The 17,237-nt window shown below is 49.8% G+C and overlaps 1 protein-coding gene and 1 pseudogene across 2 annotated transcripts in view; both read left to right on the top strand.

Moving 5' to 3' along the window:
* The window catches only part of LOC306640269 (proline-rich protein 5-like), a 185,983-nt gene that overhangs the window by 143,221 nt on the left and 25,525 nt on the right, over positions 1-17,237 (top strand). Inside the window, exon 7 of the mRNA XM_079104416.1 lies at positions 15,810-15,950. Within this exon, the coding sequence (XP_078960542.1) occupies positions 15,810-15,950 (141 nt within the window). The remainder of the gene's footprint in view (positions 1-15,809; positions 15,951-17,237) is intronic.
* Positions 1,141-5,180, top strand: LOC306638513 (proline-rich protein 5-like; annotated as a pseudogene). The gene is made up of 2 exons: positions 1,141-1,184; positions 1,704-5,180. The product of its transcript is annotated as a proline-rich protein 5-like (transcript).

Here is a 17,237-nt window from a genome sequence, read left to right as displayed (position 1 = left end):
TGGTTTTTTTGTTATTTGAAAAACATGCCCCTGGAATTATATTTGTAAAATATCAACAAGAGGATAAGGAAGAAATTTTTAAATCCATCGATAACCTCTTGACTCAGAGGTAACTACAATTGGTATTTTCACATATAGTCTTCCCAGCTTGTGTGCGCACACACTTGTGTTGTGTGCACACACACACAAGACCCAGTATAACCTGTGTTGTTCATCAAAGGAAAAAATGCATATAATTGCATTGCTTATATTCTGCTTTTGTCACCAAAAACCATACTGGGAACATTTCCGGATGTCCTTACTTTGAAAATATCCACATTTCCAAACGTCTCATCCCATGTGTCTGCCCAGGGAGGCACTTCGGGCTTAGAGTCAAAGTGACCAGCGGGGGGCTCACCAGCTGCTTCCTCTGCCTCCACCCCACCCCAGCCCCTTCCCCTGGTTAGATTGTGTGCCTCCATGCTGTCCTGTCCCACCCCCAGGGCCCATCCCCACCTGGATGCCTCTGCTTCCTCCCCCGTCCAGTCCCAGAGTCCCTCATCTGTCCGTTTGTAGTGTGGGGCTCTCTGGATCCTCTGTCCTGTCCTCTTCCTCACCCTCTTCACTGCCACAGCCCTAGTTCCCGTCCTGGTTTCCTCTCCTCTTGACTCTGATGTGGGCATTGTCTTTTCTTCCTCTCACGCGATCAGTATCATAGACAGTGGTGCCTGAGCTTCTCCCTGGATCCCCTCACTTCTGGTCTCTCTGGTCTCGTCCCATCCTCATGTCCTGCTAGGGCAACCTTGTGGAAGCAGCCGTATCCCACCCCCCAGCCCCGTGGCCTGTGGTGCACCACCGGTGCTTCCATCTGGCCCTTAGGGGCCCCTAGGACATGCTCACCCTGCCCGCGTAGACGCAGCTCCTCATTTGGCGGCCTCTATCCCAGCCAGGCTTTGACCTGAGGATGCGTTCTCTTCAGCCAGCTGCCACCCTCTTTCCGCTTGGTTTAGCGTCCTGCCACCCTGAAGGCCTAACTCTGGTGCACATCCTCCTTGTCAAGTTACCTGGGAGTCCCCAGATATTTTTTTCCCATCTTTGATGCTGTGTACTGGCCTGTCCTTCCCTGGGGGTAATTCAGTTATAGCTGTTGGTACTCTTTGCATGGACAGGGAGGAAGAGCGAGGTCCAGGGGAGACAGAGCTTGTGTGAGTCCCAGCTTGACTGTATTCTAGCTGATGCTCAGTGTTCTCATCTGTAAAGGGGGAGCAAGTAACATATCATAACTTAGGTCCCTGGGGCCATCCACAGAGCCTAGCTTATCCTCCAGTGGTGCCAAAACCTGTCTGAATGCAGATTTGGCTTGACTTGAACACAGAACTCAGTTCATCCACCTGGTGGGAGGTGAGGGGTCCAATTTGGAGGATAGTCTTGCTGCCTAGCTGAGCACCCCCCTGCCCCCCAATACCCCTCAAAGACCGGATGGAAGCCTTCCAAGCCTCTTTCGCCTGATAGGTTGGCCCTGCAGAGACCACATCCTGAACAAAGCCAGAGGCGTCTTTGGAGCTAACTCAGCCAACGCCCAGGTCTTCCAAGATCGGTAGAAGGGGGATTTAGGGCACATCCAGGGAGGCTCAGGCAGCAGCTGGGAAAGAGTCCCTTGCCCTAACCTACCAAGGACACTTACTATGGGGGTCAAGGGCAGTGTCCGGTGTAAACAGGTAAAGTTGCAAGAGAGACATTTGGACACTGCCTGGTTCCTGCCTGGATCCCAGCAGGCGGTTCCCAGAGGTGAGCCACCTCCTCCTCACTTTCCCTGCAGACAGTGGGAGTGTCCCCTCACCACTGTCCCTCCCCAGTTACAGCCTTTGCTGCTCTTTTCTCTTGCAGCCAGGCGGCACCTCCAGGGTCCGGCCCAAGGTGACCCTCTTGAACTACGCCTCCCCAGTGACCACAGCCAGCCGGCCGCTGAATGAGATGGCCCCTGACCCCGGCTGACGGAGCAGGAGGGAGAGGCCTACCTGGAGAAGTGCGGCAGCGTTCGGCGGCACACGGTGGCCAACGCCCACTCGGACATCCAGCTGCTGGCCATGGCCACCATGATGCACTCAGGCCTGGGGGAGGAGGCCGGCAGCGAGGACAAGTGCCTGCTGCTGCCGCCCAACTTTCCCCCGCCCCAACCGGCATGTGCTCCAGTGAGCCCAACATCACTGACAGCCCCGACGAGCTGGAGGAGGGTGGCAGGGGGCAGCCAGGGGAGGACTCGGACCTCAACTGTGCTTCCCTCGGCTGAGCTGCCTCCCCTGGGGGCTTCCCAGCACCTGCTTTGCTTTTGGGACAGATAAGGCCAGTCCCCGACCATGGACCACCCAGGGGCTCTTCCTTTGTGCAGAGCTGCCTTGTTTCTGTTAGGGTACAGGCCTGGCCTAAGTGCCCTAGGGGGAAACCCCTCATTTCAGTGACTGACCAGCTCCTCGCAGCCACACAGACCTAGTTGCCTCCTGCTCCCTCTCTGACTCTCAACCTCGCCTGCCTGACTTGGATCTTCACTCCTGGGCCTTTTCCCCTGAGATGGTGGACTGGCTGATGCTCCCGATCTTACGCCGGAGGCCCCTGGCATTAGCCTGACAGAGGTTATCAGGACCGAGCACAAGTAACCCTGGGCTCTTCTCCCAGAGGCGTGCAGGGGGAGAGCAGGAGTGAGGTTCTGCTGGAGTGAAAGTCGCCTGCGGCCCGTCAGGCATGGCCCTGTGAATGCACCTCCACCCTGCAGTGTTGCAGTTGTGGGGAAGCACCGCCCACTGGTGGCCGAGGGTTCATCCTCCCCTACGCCCATGCGCTGCCCAGACGGGCTGGCTGGCGCCTATCCTTCATTAAACCTCAGCATTTCCCTCTCAGGCTTCCTCCCAAGTACTAACCTCCTTAGGAGTCACTGGTGCCTTAATCTCTCCTATCTCAGAGGTGGACCCCTTCCTATTGTGGTGTGAGGGGCTGGCTGAAACCCATTAGTCTGTACCTGGATTTGACTTGAAATTTTTAAAAACGTGTATGGTTTCAAAGGCTTGTTTGCAAGTATTTGCACGTAGGGTCTTGCACTGTTCATTTCCAATGGGGTGTGTCTTCAGACTGAAAAACAAGCAGACCCCCTGGGAAAGGAGACTGGGAGTGGCTCAGAATAGCTATCTGTGGTGGGCAGGGTGCATGGGCCATTTGGATCCAGAGTGGCCTGTGTTTGTGAGTGTCAGGGTTTCTAGGTAAAACTGTGTTGGGGCATGGAGACTGTTTGCCTCGTGAGTAGAAGACTATAACAAACAGAATGTCGCTATGCTTGATGGTTGGTCAAGAAGATGATTGGGGGCAAGTTCTTCTGGAAGGATGTTTATTCCTTGTGATTCTGACATGCCAGTCTCCAAATGCTGTTTGAGGCAGCAGGTACTGCCTTAGACTGCTCCCTCTAGGTCTGGGGGTTCTTTATCTACCTGAGTCCCTGTCCTCCTCTTGGTATTTGTCTGTTGGCCTCACCGATAGCAGCTCCAGAAAAAAGAGAAGGTTCCCTGACTGTGTGGGGGCACATGGTGGCCTTGCAGGCTCTTGGAACGTTTTGTTTATGAAATCTTAAGATGTGAGCCACAAGGCAAGAGAGGACTGGGAGATGGTGAGGGTTTGTTTAAGTTGCCAGCTGGAGAAGAGACCCCCTCAGCTCATCTAAACCTTGATGGTATTTCCCTTCTGGGTAAAGATCTGAAATATCTCTAAAGTTGTGTTTTTGATGATTTGTGACTTGGAAATTTTTGTTTAAAAAGTTGATTCAATTTCATCCTTCTAAGAGAATGATGGAAGAGAAATGTCCAAAGGAGATCTTCTGAGCGTGTGTTGTATAAAGTCCACAAATTGACTAATATGCATTAGCAACAGAACATCATGATTTATTTAACTGATGGCTTTTGTCCTCATTAGTACACTTAGTACACACTTGAGACTGCTATTTATTGATCCAGGCAAAGTAATTAGTCACGCTTGGGTTTATTTTTTCAGTTTATAAGATTAATGATATGTGTTTTTAAAATACCTTTTCCATCTCTCAGATATCTCTGATGTGGCCAGCAGTCATCAGTTAAATATACAACCTCTCAGGGTGATAATGGCAGTGTCAGTGCAGACCAGTGTATTTAATTGCTGCTGACCGTTAGCCAGTTTACAACTTTACCTTTGTACACACCTGATAGTACAGTAAATATTTCTGACTATACCCATAAAAATTTTGTGGATGTTTATGATCATTTTATCCTTCAGATCTTTTGCAAGTGCGATATCTCTGGCATTTTAAACCACTTTTCCTCTCCTTCGTGCAAAGAAGATTCATTTTATTTATGCCAGGATTTTCCCACGGCTGAGGTTTAATGACAGGAAGCAATCACCACTCTCGACTCTGAGTGAAAACAAACCCAAACCCTTTTGCCATGTTGTCTGTTTCCAAAATGGATCTAATAAACATAGTTTTGTACATATCACCCTGTTGCCATCCTGGTGCCTCAAGTGTGTCTTGGTTGAATCTGCAAAGCACAGCAGTCAAATTAGATCTTGGTGCATCCTGTGCTCCCTACATCCAGGGGTTAGTCAGCTTTTCTTTGCTGTGACAAAACACCTGAGAAAAAGAACTTAAAGGAGGAAAGATTTGTTTGGACTCATGGTTTCAGAGGTCATGGTTTCCATGGTCACTTGGTTCCACTGTTTTAAAGACAGAGAGGAAAGAAGTGAAAGACAGAAAGAGAGAGAGAGACCCTTCAAAGCAGACCCCAGTGACCTACTTCCTCCAACTACATCCCAACTCCTGAAGTTTCCCCACCTCCCAACAGACCATTAAATTATGAATCCATCAATGGAGTCACCTGTCGATGAGGTCTGAGCCCTCAGGATCTGGTCACCTCCCAAAGGCCCTGCCTCTGAACACTGCTGCCTTGGGGACCTTTGAGCTTTTGGGGGATATTTTAGATCCAAACCATAAAACCCTGCTTGTCCTGCCACCTCATCTTTTCCTGATGCTTCGTCTCCAGAGTGGTCTTGGCTCCGCTAAATCTACCCTGGGTTGTGTCACCATCCTGGACAGGCAAGTCATTTCCTAGAGGAACAGCCTATCAGTGCCATTTAGGAAATACTAAAAATATCTGAGAAGGCAGGCCACTCCCCAAATAAATGTGGCCTCTCTTCCCAGAGCGCTGGACCTCAACGGGGCTGGACTGTATTTACTCGTTGACTCTCTCCTCATACATCCCCTCTGATGCTGGCGGGCAGAGGAATTTATATTTACTCTGCATAAACACTCAGAGGAGGGCGATGGCAGCTTAGTCTGAGCCCTCTGAAAGCTGAACAAGTGTTTGAAGAGATGTGATCTGAACTGATGATAATCCTATGTTCTTGCTGAGCCTTGGCAGGCCGTTGCTATGGTAAACAGCAGCTGAGCATTCTGCCTTGGTGGGTTTCCTGCTGTCAGTGCATCTGTGACGTTAATGGACCCCTCTGGTCCCTCCATCCACTCATCTACCCGTCAGATCTTTTGTGGCGCTGCCACAGCGGCGGGGCACTTTTCTTGGTGTTGGGGATACATAGCAGACCTGTAACCACAGTGCCTGCTCCCTGGGGCGGGGTGGAGAAGCTGGAAATCAAGCCAACACAGCCTTTCAAATAGTGAACAACACTGGATGGTAAAGAGCCGGTGACTAGAGGTGACCAGAGGGTGACGGGAGGTAAGGTGGAAGAGGTGGGCTTCTCAAAGTGGGCTTGAACTGAGAGCCGAATGACGCAGGACCCTGCTTTTGCTTCCTGTCACTGCTGTAATGAATTAAAAGAAACTTTAAGACTTGACACACTTATGATCTCTCGGCTCCGGAGGTTGGAGGTCCAACATGGGTCTCGCTGTTCTAAAACCAAGGCAGCGTTGGGGCTGCGCTACTTTCTGGAAGCTCTGGGGGACGGTCTCTCCCTGGCCTCTGCCCACCCCTCCAGGCTGTGGGTGGCCCTCGGCTCTGGCCTTCTTACTGCACCTTCACAGGCAGCACTGAGGGGCTGCGCAGCTCCGCCCACTCGCCGTCCCCTCTTCACTTCTGAAGACCTTCGTACTTACACTTGTCCCCCCAGACTCATCTCCCATCTTGAGGTCCTCGTCATGTCCACACGGTCCCTTTTCCCTCAGAACATGTATAGTTCCAGAGATGACAATGTGGACGTCTTGCAGGGAGGGACATTATTCTTCCTGTCGCAAAATCCTCAGGTGCTGCTTCCTCCGCTGATTACCTGTTAGTGTGGGGGAAGGTTTCTTGGCAGACCATCTTAGCTGCTCTGAAAATTCCTTATCCACCTGGACATCTGTGGGGTCTCGCTTTGTGGAAATCTTCTGAGAAAAAAGACTGGGAAAACAAGATGAACCCAAGAAGCCTTCCCCAAGGGTTCACCCTGTTTGTGCAGCCTGTGGAGCTATAGTAAATTGACTGAAGCTCTTTTAAAAGTCCCCAAGTGCCCTTGAGCACCCCAGCCCAATTCCCCACCCCCGAGATCCTTGGTAACTCCCTCTGGACTCCAGCTTTCGGTGGGTTCTGCCCTTGCTGCCCCTCCGCTGCTCCAGTAGGAGAAGTGCTGGGGACCCCGGGAAGACCCGACTGCAGCAGGTGGGTGCTGCCTCAATGTCCAGAAGGGCTGGGTGACCTGGCACAGGAGCCATCGGCCTGACCTCCACCCACCATGACCGGCCTCTGGCAGTGGCCATGATGCTAGAGACCCACGCTCCCGCCTTTCCTCTCTGGCTCCAAGCGCTCTTCAGGCTGCCACTTCCCTTGCCTGAGCTTCTACACTCAGCACTGCTGTGTCTGTCTCCAAATTCCATTTCTCCCTTATGGACATCCCAGGTGGTCCCCTGCTCCAAACCTGCTCCTGACTTCCATAAAACCCACATACCTGAGCTGGTCATGTCTTCAAGTTCCTTCACGCTGGCCCCACTTGCTCTTCCAGTCTTATGGCTACTCTCTGGCTCCCTGTAAACCAGAGGCCAGCATGGTCACCTGGGAAGACGCCTCCCACCTTCTCACGCCCTGCCTGGCTCCTAATGCTCCTTCTCCCGAGACGCTTGCTGCTTCTCTGCTTGTACCTCTGTTCATTCTTAGCCGGGAAGACAAGGATGTGTGGTGCTTGTGTTTGCATGTCTGGGACCTAGAGATAGAGAAGGTTCAGAGTCACAAGCACTGAGCGAATTAATGGGAGGAAATCAACCTGATCTCCATGCTTTTCTCCCAGGTACATGCAGAAAGACCTTCCTCCCTTATTTCCCCCAGTGCTTTCCAGGCATGTTCCAAACGGACAAGGGAGCCTGTGAACACAGGTGGGGCCTTGGATCTGAGCCCTTCCTGCTCCAGCTGGTGGCAGCTACCTTCCTGTGGAGAATTAACTCAGTCCACGGGGCTGCTGTTTTGCTCCGGAGTCCCTGGCCTCTTTCTTGGCTCTTTATGCCTGTGGTAAGACAGTCCTTTGGTGCCTGGATTGAGGAAAAGTAGTTCGTCCTCATTGTTCACCTTATTGAAGCCCATTTCTTTGAAGAAACTCCCTCGTCAAGAAGAGGGGGTGTCCCAGGCCAGTGTGCTGGGCTCCCGAGCCCAGGCAGCCAGCAGACGGTGAGATTCAAATTCCTTTGGCTTGTTGTAGGAGCGCCATGCTGATCTCACAACCCTGCGAGGCACGCATCACCCTCGTTTTGCAGATGAGGAAACTGAGGCTGGGGTCTTCTAAGTGATGGAGCTGGGTGGGCCTCAACCCTTGTTTCTTCATCCAAGTTTCATGGTCAGACCATGAGGGATCCTGGCTTGATTAAAAATGAGGAAGGAGAATTGTCAAGCTAGGGTCATAATTTGCTCAGCCTGCTACAAGTTTAGTGCTGGTTTTACAGTTTCTAGAAACACCAAGGAGCAAGCTGCACCTCTTGCTCTTCCCTGGCCACCTGGAGAGAACTCATGGGGCAGGAAGTGGAGTGAGGAGATTCTGGTGCCCTGGACAGTAGATTTCTGAGGTAACACATTTCAGTGTTTTTATTTTCCCCTTAATATTAAGTTTGAATTTGGCTTACCTTAAAAGATAATATTTTAATAAGCTTAATAATAACTTAATAAATGACATAATAATTTTGTCTTTAGAATATTCAAATTCAAAGACCTTTTTTAGGCCTTTAACTTCAGCTTATAAATTTTATTATTCTATTTATAAGTCCAGCGGAGTTTAGCAATAACTTCAAACCTTTGACTAATGCTTGGTCCTGTTTGCAATCTTCGCTCAGCCCTTCAGACACTTCTAAATGAATGTATACGTTTATTTATTTTTTAAATACTTCAATTTTTCTGACAGCAAACAAAATCACCCAAAATCCTAAATAATTATAGAAGCAAATAAGCTTATAAATAAAGAAAACCTTAAGTTCTATTAAATGATTTTATAGTCTACTTAAACTTAGATGTCACCATAAAAATTCACAAGTCTGAATTAATTCTCAATTACACATTTTAAAGTGGAGTTATAACGCTGTCACATAATAGGCTTTATTCTCTTAAATATCACATGTATCTCAAACACCTAATATGCACATGTTCCTTGATAACATACAAATATTGGTGTTTTGGTTTGGCTTCTTTTAAGTATTTCTACACTTACATCTAAGTGCTCCTGGGGAGTTGGTGGTCATGCTTTTTTTCTCTCTCTCTCTCATTTTAAAATTTGTTTAATCAGTTACACGTGACAGTAGAATGCATTTTGACACATCACATAAATGGAGTATAACTTCTCATTCTTCTGGTTGTACAGAATGTAGTTACACCGGTCGGGTATAATCGTATATACACACAGAGTAGTATTCACCCCACTATCCTTCCCACCCCCATGGTGAGGCTGTTTCTGGGACTCTGCAAACCACCTTGGCTTTGTCAGCTGGGGCCCTGGCAGGCTGGACCAGAGCCTGCGGCTCTAGCGGGAGCCTGGGAGGCTGCTGGAGTGAGGACTGAGGACTCCTCCTGGGAGGTGAAGTAGCACTGGTGGTCTTCCCCATCCTCAGAACCAGACTTCACCCCTCCCCTCAGACACCACCCGCAGTATGAGACCTGGGCCCAGCTTCAGAGGCCCACAGCCCCGCCCTTAGGGCCCCTCTCTAACCTTGTCAAGGTCAACGACTCTTCTCTGCATCCCCAGTTGTAAGGGTCGTAGTCACTTCCTGTAGTTTCCGCCTGTGTTGTTCCTCTGTGTCCTCTTTGCCCCAAATCGGATTACTAATGCTTTATGTTAAATTCCCTCTGTTAAAATAGCTGGTGTGGCTTTTCTCCTGTGATTAGACTCTGCCTGAAGACAAGGGTTGAAAATACACTCACAGCAGGTAGCTGAGGTTGCCCACCGGTGTGGAGACATTCAGAGTCTTCTCGCCACTCCCAAAGAAACTGTAAGACCATCTTAAATAATTTTGATGATCCTCTCAGCATTCTTGAGTTCACAGCTCAGATCTTCAGTGTTGTTATTCTCTGTCGACCAAAAGGTGTCAGAGTCTGAGCCGACCACCCAGGTATCTGGATCTATTTTTCACACCCATGGGCTAAGCTAATGGGTTTGGAATGGGTAGATTTTTTTGTTCATTTGTTTGTTTCTATGTTTGTTTTTTGGAAAGCATTATTTTTGAGTGTCCACATGATCATGGTCCTTAAAAAAAAAAATCAATCATCCTTTCCATTGCTGTGAGATGGTAGGCTCTCATCCACTGTTACTGGGAGCAGAAATCAACAGTCTTTTCAGAGAGCAACATGGGGGTAGCTGTGAGAGTTTTTAAGAGGCGTATTTTGATCGCACAATTCTGTTTGAAGGAGCAGTAATCTGAATACACTGATTAAAGGAGCTCAGAGAGGCATGGATGAATGAGTTTATTATAGCATTGTTTGTAGGCAAAACCAGGCATCTTGGTTGAGGAGATGTCAGTTACGTAGAACCTATGAATGCAATGGAATACTATGCAGCCTCAAACAAGGAGTGAGTGGGAAGAATCAATATGTGCTGGTATGAAAAGATGTCCAGAATATACTCCATTAAACAAAAGCAAGTGACAGAACAGTAGGAAGGGTATAACCCCTATGTGTGTTTAAAGATCACGCATGTAATTTCATTTTCTGGAAAAATCTGGAAGATGAATGAAAGCCTTTTAAGAGTGTGTAGAGTGAGAATAAGAGACTAGGAGGTCTTCTTTTATCCTAGGCCCTTTTTAAGTGTTCAGTCTTTGCCCATAGGTATCTATCACCTTGATGAGAATCAAAAAAAAAAAGGCAAAGGGGACGGAAGTTGTTTGTATTGGGGGCAGAGCTGGTGGTAGAAAGGCCTCTGGGTGCCTTGCAGGCCTTGGAAGAAACTGCTGGAAAACCAGTTCTGTGAAGTTATCTGGCAGTTGCTCGGCGGGGTTCTTGGAATCGCCACCACGGACCTTGCAGTCTCTTCTTTCCACCAGATTGCTGTTCAGGAGTGGTTTCTAGAAGTTGACCTGCCCTGGTCTTCCTCCTTCTCTTTCCCTGAGAGAATCACAGGGAATTTCCCTGAATTCAAATCACATAGTTCTGTTGTTTACAGGCGGGGTTGTGAATAAGCTGGCGAGGTCCTGTCAGCTCCCAGCCTCTAGGGCCTGAACAGAGTAACAGGGCCTGGAACTCGAGCCCTGCTTCCCAAAAGTTCAAGTCCAGAGTCTCCTCTGAGACTTTCAGCATGAGCCCCTGTAAAAATGAAGAGCAAGTCCAATGTATCAAGGCACATTGTGAATATTTTCACATGAAGAAATAGTGGCTTGGAAAGAAGCCAGGAGGGACCAAAGCCAGACGGAAATCTAGCTGGTCCTGTAGCTCTGCATCCAGCATCTGGGCACATGGCGTCCTGAAGTTCTCTCAGAAGGGCTTGCGTGGCTCTGCCCCTGTGGCCTCGCTGGTTGCAGCCCACGTGGCCTCTCTGCTGGCTTGTCTCTGCCCTCCCTGCAGCCTTCCTCAGCCGATGAGCCATGGTACTGGCATTTCTTAACCTCAGGGGTCTCCACTGCAGCTCTGGCTTCCTCCTCACATCTCCATGCATTGCCCTCTCAAGGGGCCTTTCAGGGGTGTCTGCAGGGACCCCAACCCTGCTGCACCTTGCCTGGCCTCCCAGGCCTTCCTCTGAAATCTTGCTGGAAGCCTCCATGACCCCCTAACTCCAGCATCCTGCAGAACCAGCACCTCATGGTGCTCGCCAAGGTGGCTGCCGCCATCTCCAGCAGTAGCCAAGCCTCCAGGGACCCTGGCTGCAGCGGCCTCAGAGTGCCTGGGTGGCTGAGCACCTTGAAAAGCACTTCCTACGCCCCCCTGTGCAGCCAGGTTGCACCCCTGGTTTCTCCTCAAGGGAATATTTACTTTTACATGCTAGAGCCTGAGATGGTGTGGTCTTGCCTATTCCTGAGATACTCTGGAGCCTTCTTCCCTGTTGTTTCTGAGGAAAGCAGTCACCGCTTCTTTCCTGACTGTAGTGTCTTGAATGACCACACCTTCCTTAGCCCCAGTTTTACTCACACTTTTCTGGCCCAAACTGCACATTTTTCAAATTTTTCTGCTTTGCTTTCTGCTTCAGATTATCACAATAAACTTGGCAAAAAGCCTCCATTAATATGCATGCTACAGCCTAAGGCTATGCTGCCTAGAAACTTCTGCTAGATTAAGAAGTCCTTTGCCTTTAAATTCAGCCCCACAGAGAGCCTCAGGACACGGGCGAAATGCAGACCTCTCCTTAGCCAGGATATAATGAATGGCCTGTGGCCCAGTTTCCAAGAGTCTCCCTCCTCTGAAGCCTCCTGGCCCTGTCTTTGCTGTTCAGTCTTCTTGGTGTGCCGGTCTTCTAAACACCCACCAGAAGTGCCTGTTCATCTCCGCTTATAACAGTCTGAAGTGTTTCCATCTTACAACTTTAAACTTTCCAAAATTCCTCCCACAAATGCCAAAGGGCTCCCAAAGCTTCTAAGCCACGTTGGTCAGGTTAGTCCCAGTCATGACCCCACTTCTGGGTACCAATTTCTGTTTTATTCATATTCAATTTTGTCGCTGCTGTGATTAAAAGGTCTGACAAGAACAATTTTAGAGGAGGAGAAATTTATTGGGGGGGCTCCTGGTTTCAAAGGTCTCAGTCCCTAGGAGACTGGCTCCATTCCTTAGGGCTCGAGGGTGAGACAGGACATCATGGTGGAAGAGTAGGGTGGAGGAAAGAGCTGGTGGCATCAGAAAGCAGAGAGAGCTCTGCTCAACAAGGACAAAATATATGCCCCATAGGCAAGCCCCAGGGACCCACCTCCTGCAGCCACACACTACCTGCCTCCAGGTACCACCCTATCAGGGACTCAATGCACTGATGAGGTTAAAACACTCACAACCCAATCATTTTACCTCTACCTTTGTTTCATTGCCTCCCACATGATCTTTTAAGGGACGCTTCACGTCTAAACCATAACAGATAAAAAACTATAAAATATAGCTATGGTATCTCATGATGCTATAGTGATGATGGATGTTTGTAATGCCTGAATGTGTTACTTTGAAACAGACAAGACATGATAAAGCTACGCTAAAATATGCTCTTGAAGAGAACACAATGCATTTGAGTTGACAATGTTAATTGAGCACATACTGCCTGCTGGGGCTCTGGGCGCCCTAGCTTCATCCGCAGGATTCCCCCCAGCAGCAGCGCTTGGGTGACGTCAGCCAGTCTCCCAGGCAGCAGGCATTATGGTGTCCGGCCCCCTCAGAAGGTGGCTGAAGAAGTGGTTTGTTGTCCTTCTCAGAACCCAACTTGTGTTAGTTAGCTTTGGTTGTTGGCTCACAGTTTCAGAGGTCTCAGTTTGTGATCAGCCACCTCTAATGCCCTGGGCCTGGGTGAGGCAGAACATCATGGCGGACGGGTGTGCAGGAGGAGAGCTGCTTAGCTCATCGCAGATAGGAAGGAAAGAGAAGAAGGAGAAGGAGTCAGGGACTCCTTCAGATATTATCCAGACCGTAATCCCCAGTGACCTACTTCCTCCAACCACACCCCACCTGCCTGCAGTTACCCCCCAGTAGTCCATTCAAATGATTAAGCCATCAAATAGCTTAACCCCCGCTGGGCTTACCCTCATAATCCAATCTTTCCACCTCTGAGCATTGCTTCATTGCTGGCACCTGAGCATTTGGGGGGACCCTCCAAGATTTCAACCATAGCACTATGGTTAGTGCTAAACAATTCCTATCCAAACCCAGAATGATTTCATCCTGGGCCTTCGTCACGTGGCTTGATCAGGGCCAGGAATTGTATCCCGAATGACCTGGAAGGCTTGTTAAAACCCAGATTCCTGAGCCCTGCCTGCAGAGTTTCTGCTGTAGTCTATCTAGAGTGGAGCCTGAGAATTTTGCATTTTTATTAGCTTTCCAAGCAACAGTGTTGCTGCTGATCCAAGCTATTTGTCAGCATTTTTCAGAGAAACAGAACTAGTAATTGTGGGAGTGTGTGAGTGTGTGTGTGTGCGTGTGTGTGTGTGTGTGTGCACATGCGCGTGCTCCTGAACCATGTAGCGATATTTCAGTCAGCAATGTAGTGCACATCCTGTGGTGGTCCTGTAAGATCTCACCTGGAGACAGTCACCTTAGTCTGTGTAAGTACACTGTATGATTTTCGCACACTGATGAAGTTGCCTAATGCATTTCTCAGAAACACCCTTGTCAGTAAGTGACATGGGTATTATGCAGAATCGCCTGCGGCGGCTGTGGAGGCTGTGAGCTCTCCACCTCTGTGACAGATACCTGAAGTAATCAACTTACTTAAACGGGGCAAAGACTGTTTTGGCTTGTGGTCGCAGAGGCCTCAGTTCATGCTCTCTTTGGGCTGGTGGTGGCACAGTGCGTCATGGCAGCAGGAGCGAGTGGCAGAGGTGGCCTGTTCACCTCATGGCGGCCAGGAAGCAAAGAGGAGCCGGGAAGGGCTGGGGCCCCGATATCCTTTCGTGGACATGCCCCCAATGACGTGACTTCCTTCCGCTGGTCCCCACCTGCTCAGGGTTCCACCACCTCCCAGTAGTGCCCCAGGCTGGTGACCAAGCCCTGGACTTATGACCTTTGGAAGTTTAACAGATCCAAACTGTGGCAGGGGCAGAGTCCCACAGTCTGCTTCTGCGAGCTGGAGACCCAGACAGCCAGGGACGTGGTTCAGTCTGAGTCCAAAAGCCTGAGAACAAAGGGGCTGCTGGTGTGAGCTTATCCCAGGGCTGGAAAAGATGAGATGGGATGGGCAGGCGTTCCGGGTGTGGGACGTGGCCTTCTACCTGAGCACAGTGAAAGGAGTCCTGGACATCTGTCAGGGCACGAGGAGCCGTGAGTGCTGGGGCGTGGTTTGAGAAAGGGAGACCACAGGACCTGGGGGACACTGCCATAGAGGGTGATAAGGAAGGCAGTCGGGTGGTCAAACTGAGTCCATGCAGCGTGTGGCTGGAGGTTGTGTGTGTTCATTGGGGGAGGGGGCTACAGAGATGGCAAGGGTTCCCATAAAACCCTAAGGGTCACAGGGAATATAAAACTTCCTTAAGCCTTGGAGCGTGGACAACAGCATCATGTTTGGGATGATACCTTTGGCTCATTCCAGGAGCAACCAATTTTTGATATGTGCTCTGTGTGTGTGTGTGTGTGTGTGTGTGTGTGTGTGTGTGTGCATGCACGTGTGTGCATGTACAGGCGTGCATTCAGGTGCATGTGAAGGAGAATCTGAGAAATTAGCTCTTTCTGTCTTGGCAATCTTCAGGAGCTCTAAAATCAAATAATTTCAGTTTGAATCCCTTAGGGCTTTCTAATTTTTCATCTGTGAAATGGATTTCATAACAGTACAATGGATGGTTGTCTGAGTCTGTTCAGGCTGCTATAACAAAACACTATAGACTAGGTAGATTATCAACAACAGAGGTTTCTTTCCTACGGTTCTGGAGGCTGGTAGTCCAACAACTAGGTACAGGCAAGGAAGTGTCTGTGAGGGCCTTTTTGCTCTGAAAGGGGTTCGGGGTTTCTCTGCAGCCTCTTTCATAAAGGCCCTAATCCCATGCCTGAGGGCTCCATTCTCATGATCCTATCACCTCCCCAAAGTCGCACCTCCAAATGCCTTGAACTTGGGGTTAGGATTTCAGCGTATAATTTGGGGGAGGCCCAAACCATGGTAGTGGCGGTGGGGATTAAATGTGTGATTCACATGGAAAATGCTCAGATTCACATCTTGCATGTAGTCGGAGGTTAACAAACACCAGCCTTCGTGACTTATTATTTTCATCCCTTGCCTGCTCCTCCCACAGAAGAGCAAGTCCCTCATACTCTTCCAGTTATTTTTCTTGCTAAGTCACTTGTGTTTCTGTAAGAATCTAATATCTCATGGAAACATCGAAGGCCTGCTCTTTTCTTTTTCGGGCACACAATGTGCACTTAAATGTTTTATGGACGAGGTTGGGAAGCAGCCTTGAATGTGGGGAGGTAGAACTGACCTTTGGTTTCTCCCCACCTTCCTCTGTCTTTCTCCATCCTAACCATTCATAGCGCTTGGCAGCATGGCCCTGCTGTGTGTCTCTATTGTCTTTGGGGCCTTTGCACAGGCTGATCCTGTCCTGGGCTTAAACAAAGCTCTCTCGTTCCAGAGGACAGGAGCTGGGGCTTCACCTCTGGTAGCCTTGCACATGCCTGGTCCCGTCTCATCCGGGCACTGTATTTGGCTGGTGGCAGATGCTACAAGCTCTCACCTCTCACCCTCCCTCTTCTGTCCTCTCCCAGGGACAGGAGCTGACCATCCGCCAGATCTCCCTGCTGGGCTTCCGAGACTTGGTGCTGCTGAAGGTGAAGCTGGGCGACTTGCTGCTGCTGGCACAGTCCAAGTTGCCCTCCTCCATTGTCCAGATGCTGCTCATCCTGCAGGTGAGGCCCTGGTGGAGGCCCAGGGAGGAGGGAAAGAAGGAGGCCACCGCTGGGAGACCAGGGCTCAGGGACCGAATGACAGAGCTTCTGAGCTTCATTGAGGATTCTTTGAGTTTGTCCATGTTCCTGAGTTCAGTTGTTTGATGTGTGCTCACAGGGTCCCCTTGGGGTCCCTGGTGCTGTGTTCATTGCTGGAATTGCAGGGGCGTGAAAGAAGCGTGGCCCTTCATTCCGGAGGTGGACACTGTCCAGTTATCTCAGGAGTCATGGGCTGCAAGGGACACCAAAAATCCATTGCAGCCTAGCACAAGCCAGACCAGGTCCTTGACAGAACACCCCAGGGCAGATTGGCTTCGTGACTGGGTGACACTGGCCAAGTTGCAAAGTCACCAGCATTTCTCGGCTTCCTGGCCTCTAGTCGCCCCTGGTCCGCCTTTCTCTCTGATGCTCCCTGGCCTTGCACAGACTCCCTTGGACTTGGTCATTCTCCATCTGTGGGGTTGCGTCCATTGCTTTGGTTCCCACCTGATCCAGAGGCAGGCCACAGTGAGAGGCCAACCACCCAGACGGCTGCCCGAGCCCCTTCATCCCAGCTCTGAATCAGCAAAAGGAAGGTGAGCCAACGTTGTTGGTCCCTGGCTGTTGGCCAGCCTCAGGCCAAGGACTTTAAATGTGTCCTTCTCTTAAATGATCCAATCAGCCACCTTGTAAGGTCAGCATTGTTTGTCATTTCCATTATAGACAAGGAAACTGAAACCCAGGAAGTTCACCAACGTGTCTGTGTTTTCCCAGCTAGTAAGGGGTCATAAAATTGAGAACTGTGCACCCTGGTTTCTCCCCAGAGGAAAGCATCTGATTGGCCCACCTTGGGCTAGGTGAGTCCTCTTTGCCTAGTAGGCTTTGACCTTGAGTGGGATCAAGAAGTCCAAACCTGGCCTCAGCAAGCCCATTCCTGTGGGTGGGCATACAGTTCTCCCAGGGTTGCAGGAAACAGACTGACTGGTTGAAAGGCAGCCCTGGGGAGGAGGAGGCCCAGAGGAAAACAGAAACTTCAAATTCTGAATCCTGATCTACAGTTTCTCACAAAATTTATAGGTGATTTGACGCCATCTTAGACCCAGCTCATCACTGGGGACTTTTCCTCTTTTTAAAAAAAAAAAAAAAACAAAAAAAAAACTTCCTAATCTATAAGGCTGAAGGCTGTGCAGGTGTGCAGGTCTCTAACATAAAGCATGCTCGCAGAACAGAGAAGAAGAAAGGCTTTCTCAGACGTCTGTTACATTTCAG

Source organism: Sciurus vulgaris (assembly GCF_902686455.1).
Source record: "Sciurus vulgaris genome assembly, chromosome: 11".
NCBI classification, from domain to species: domain Eukaryota; kingdom Metazoa; phylum Chordata; class Mammalia; order Rodentia; family Sciuridae; genus Sciurus; species Sciurus vulgaris.
Note: the sequence above shows the minus strand (reverse complement) of the source record. Positions and strands in the feature narration are given on the sequence as shown.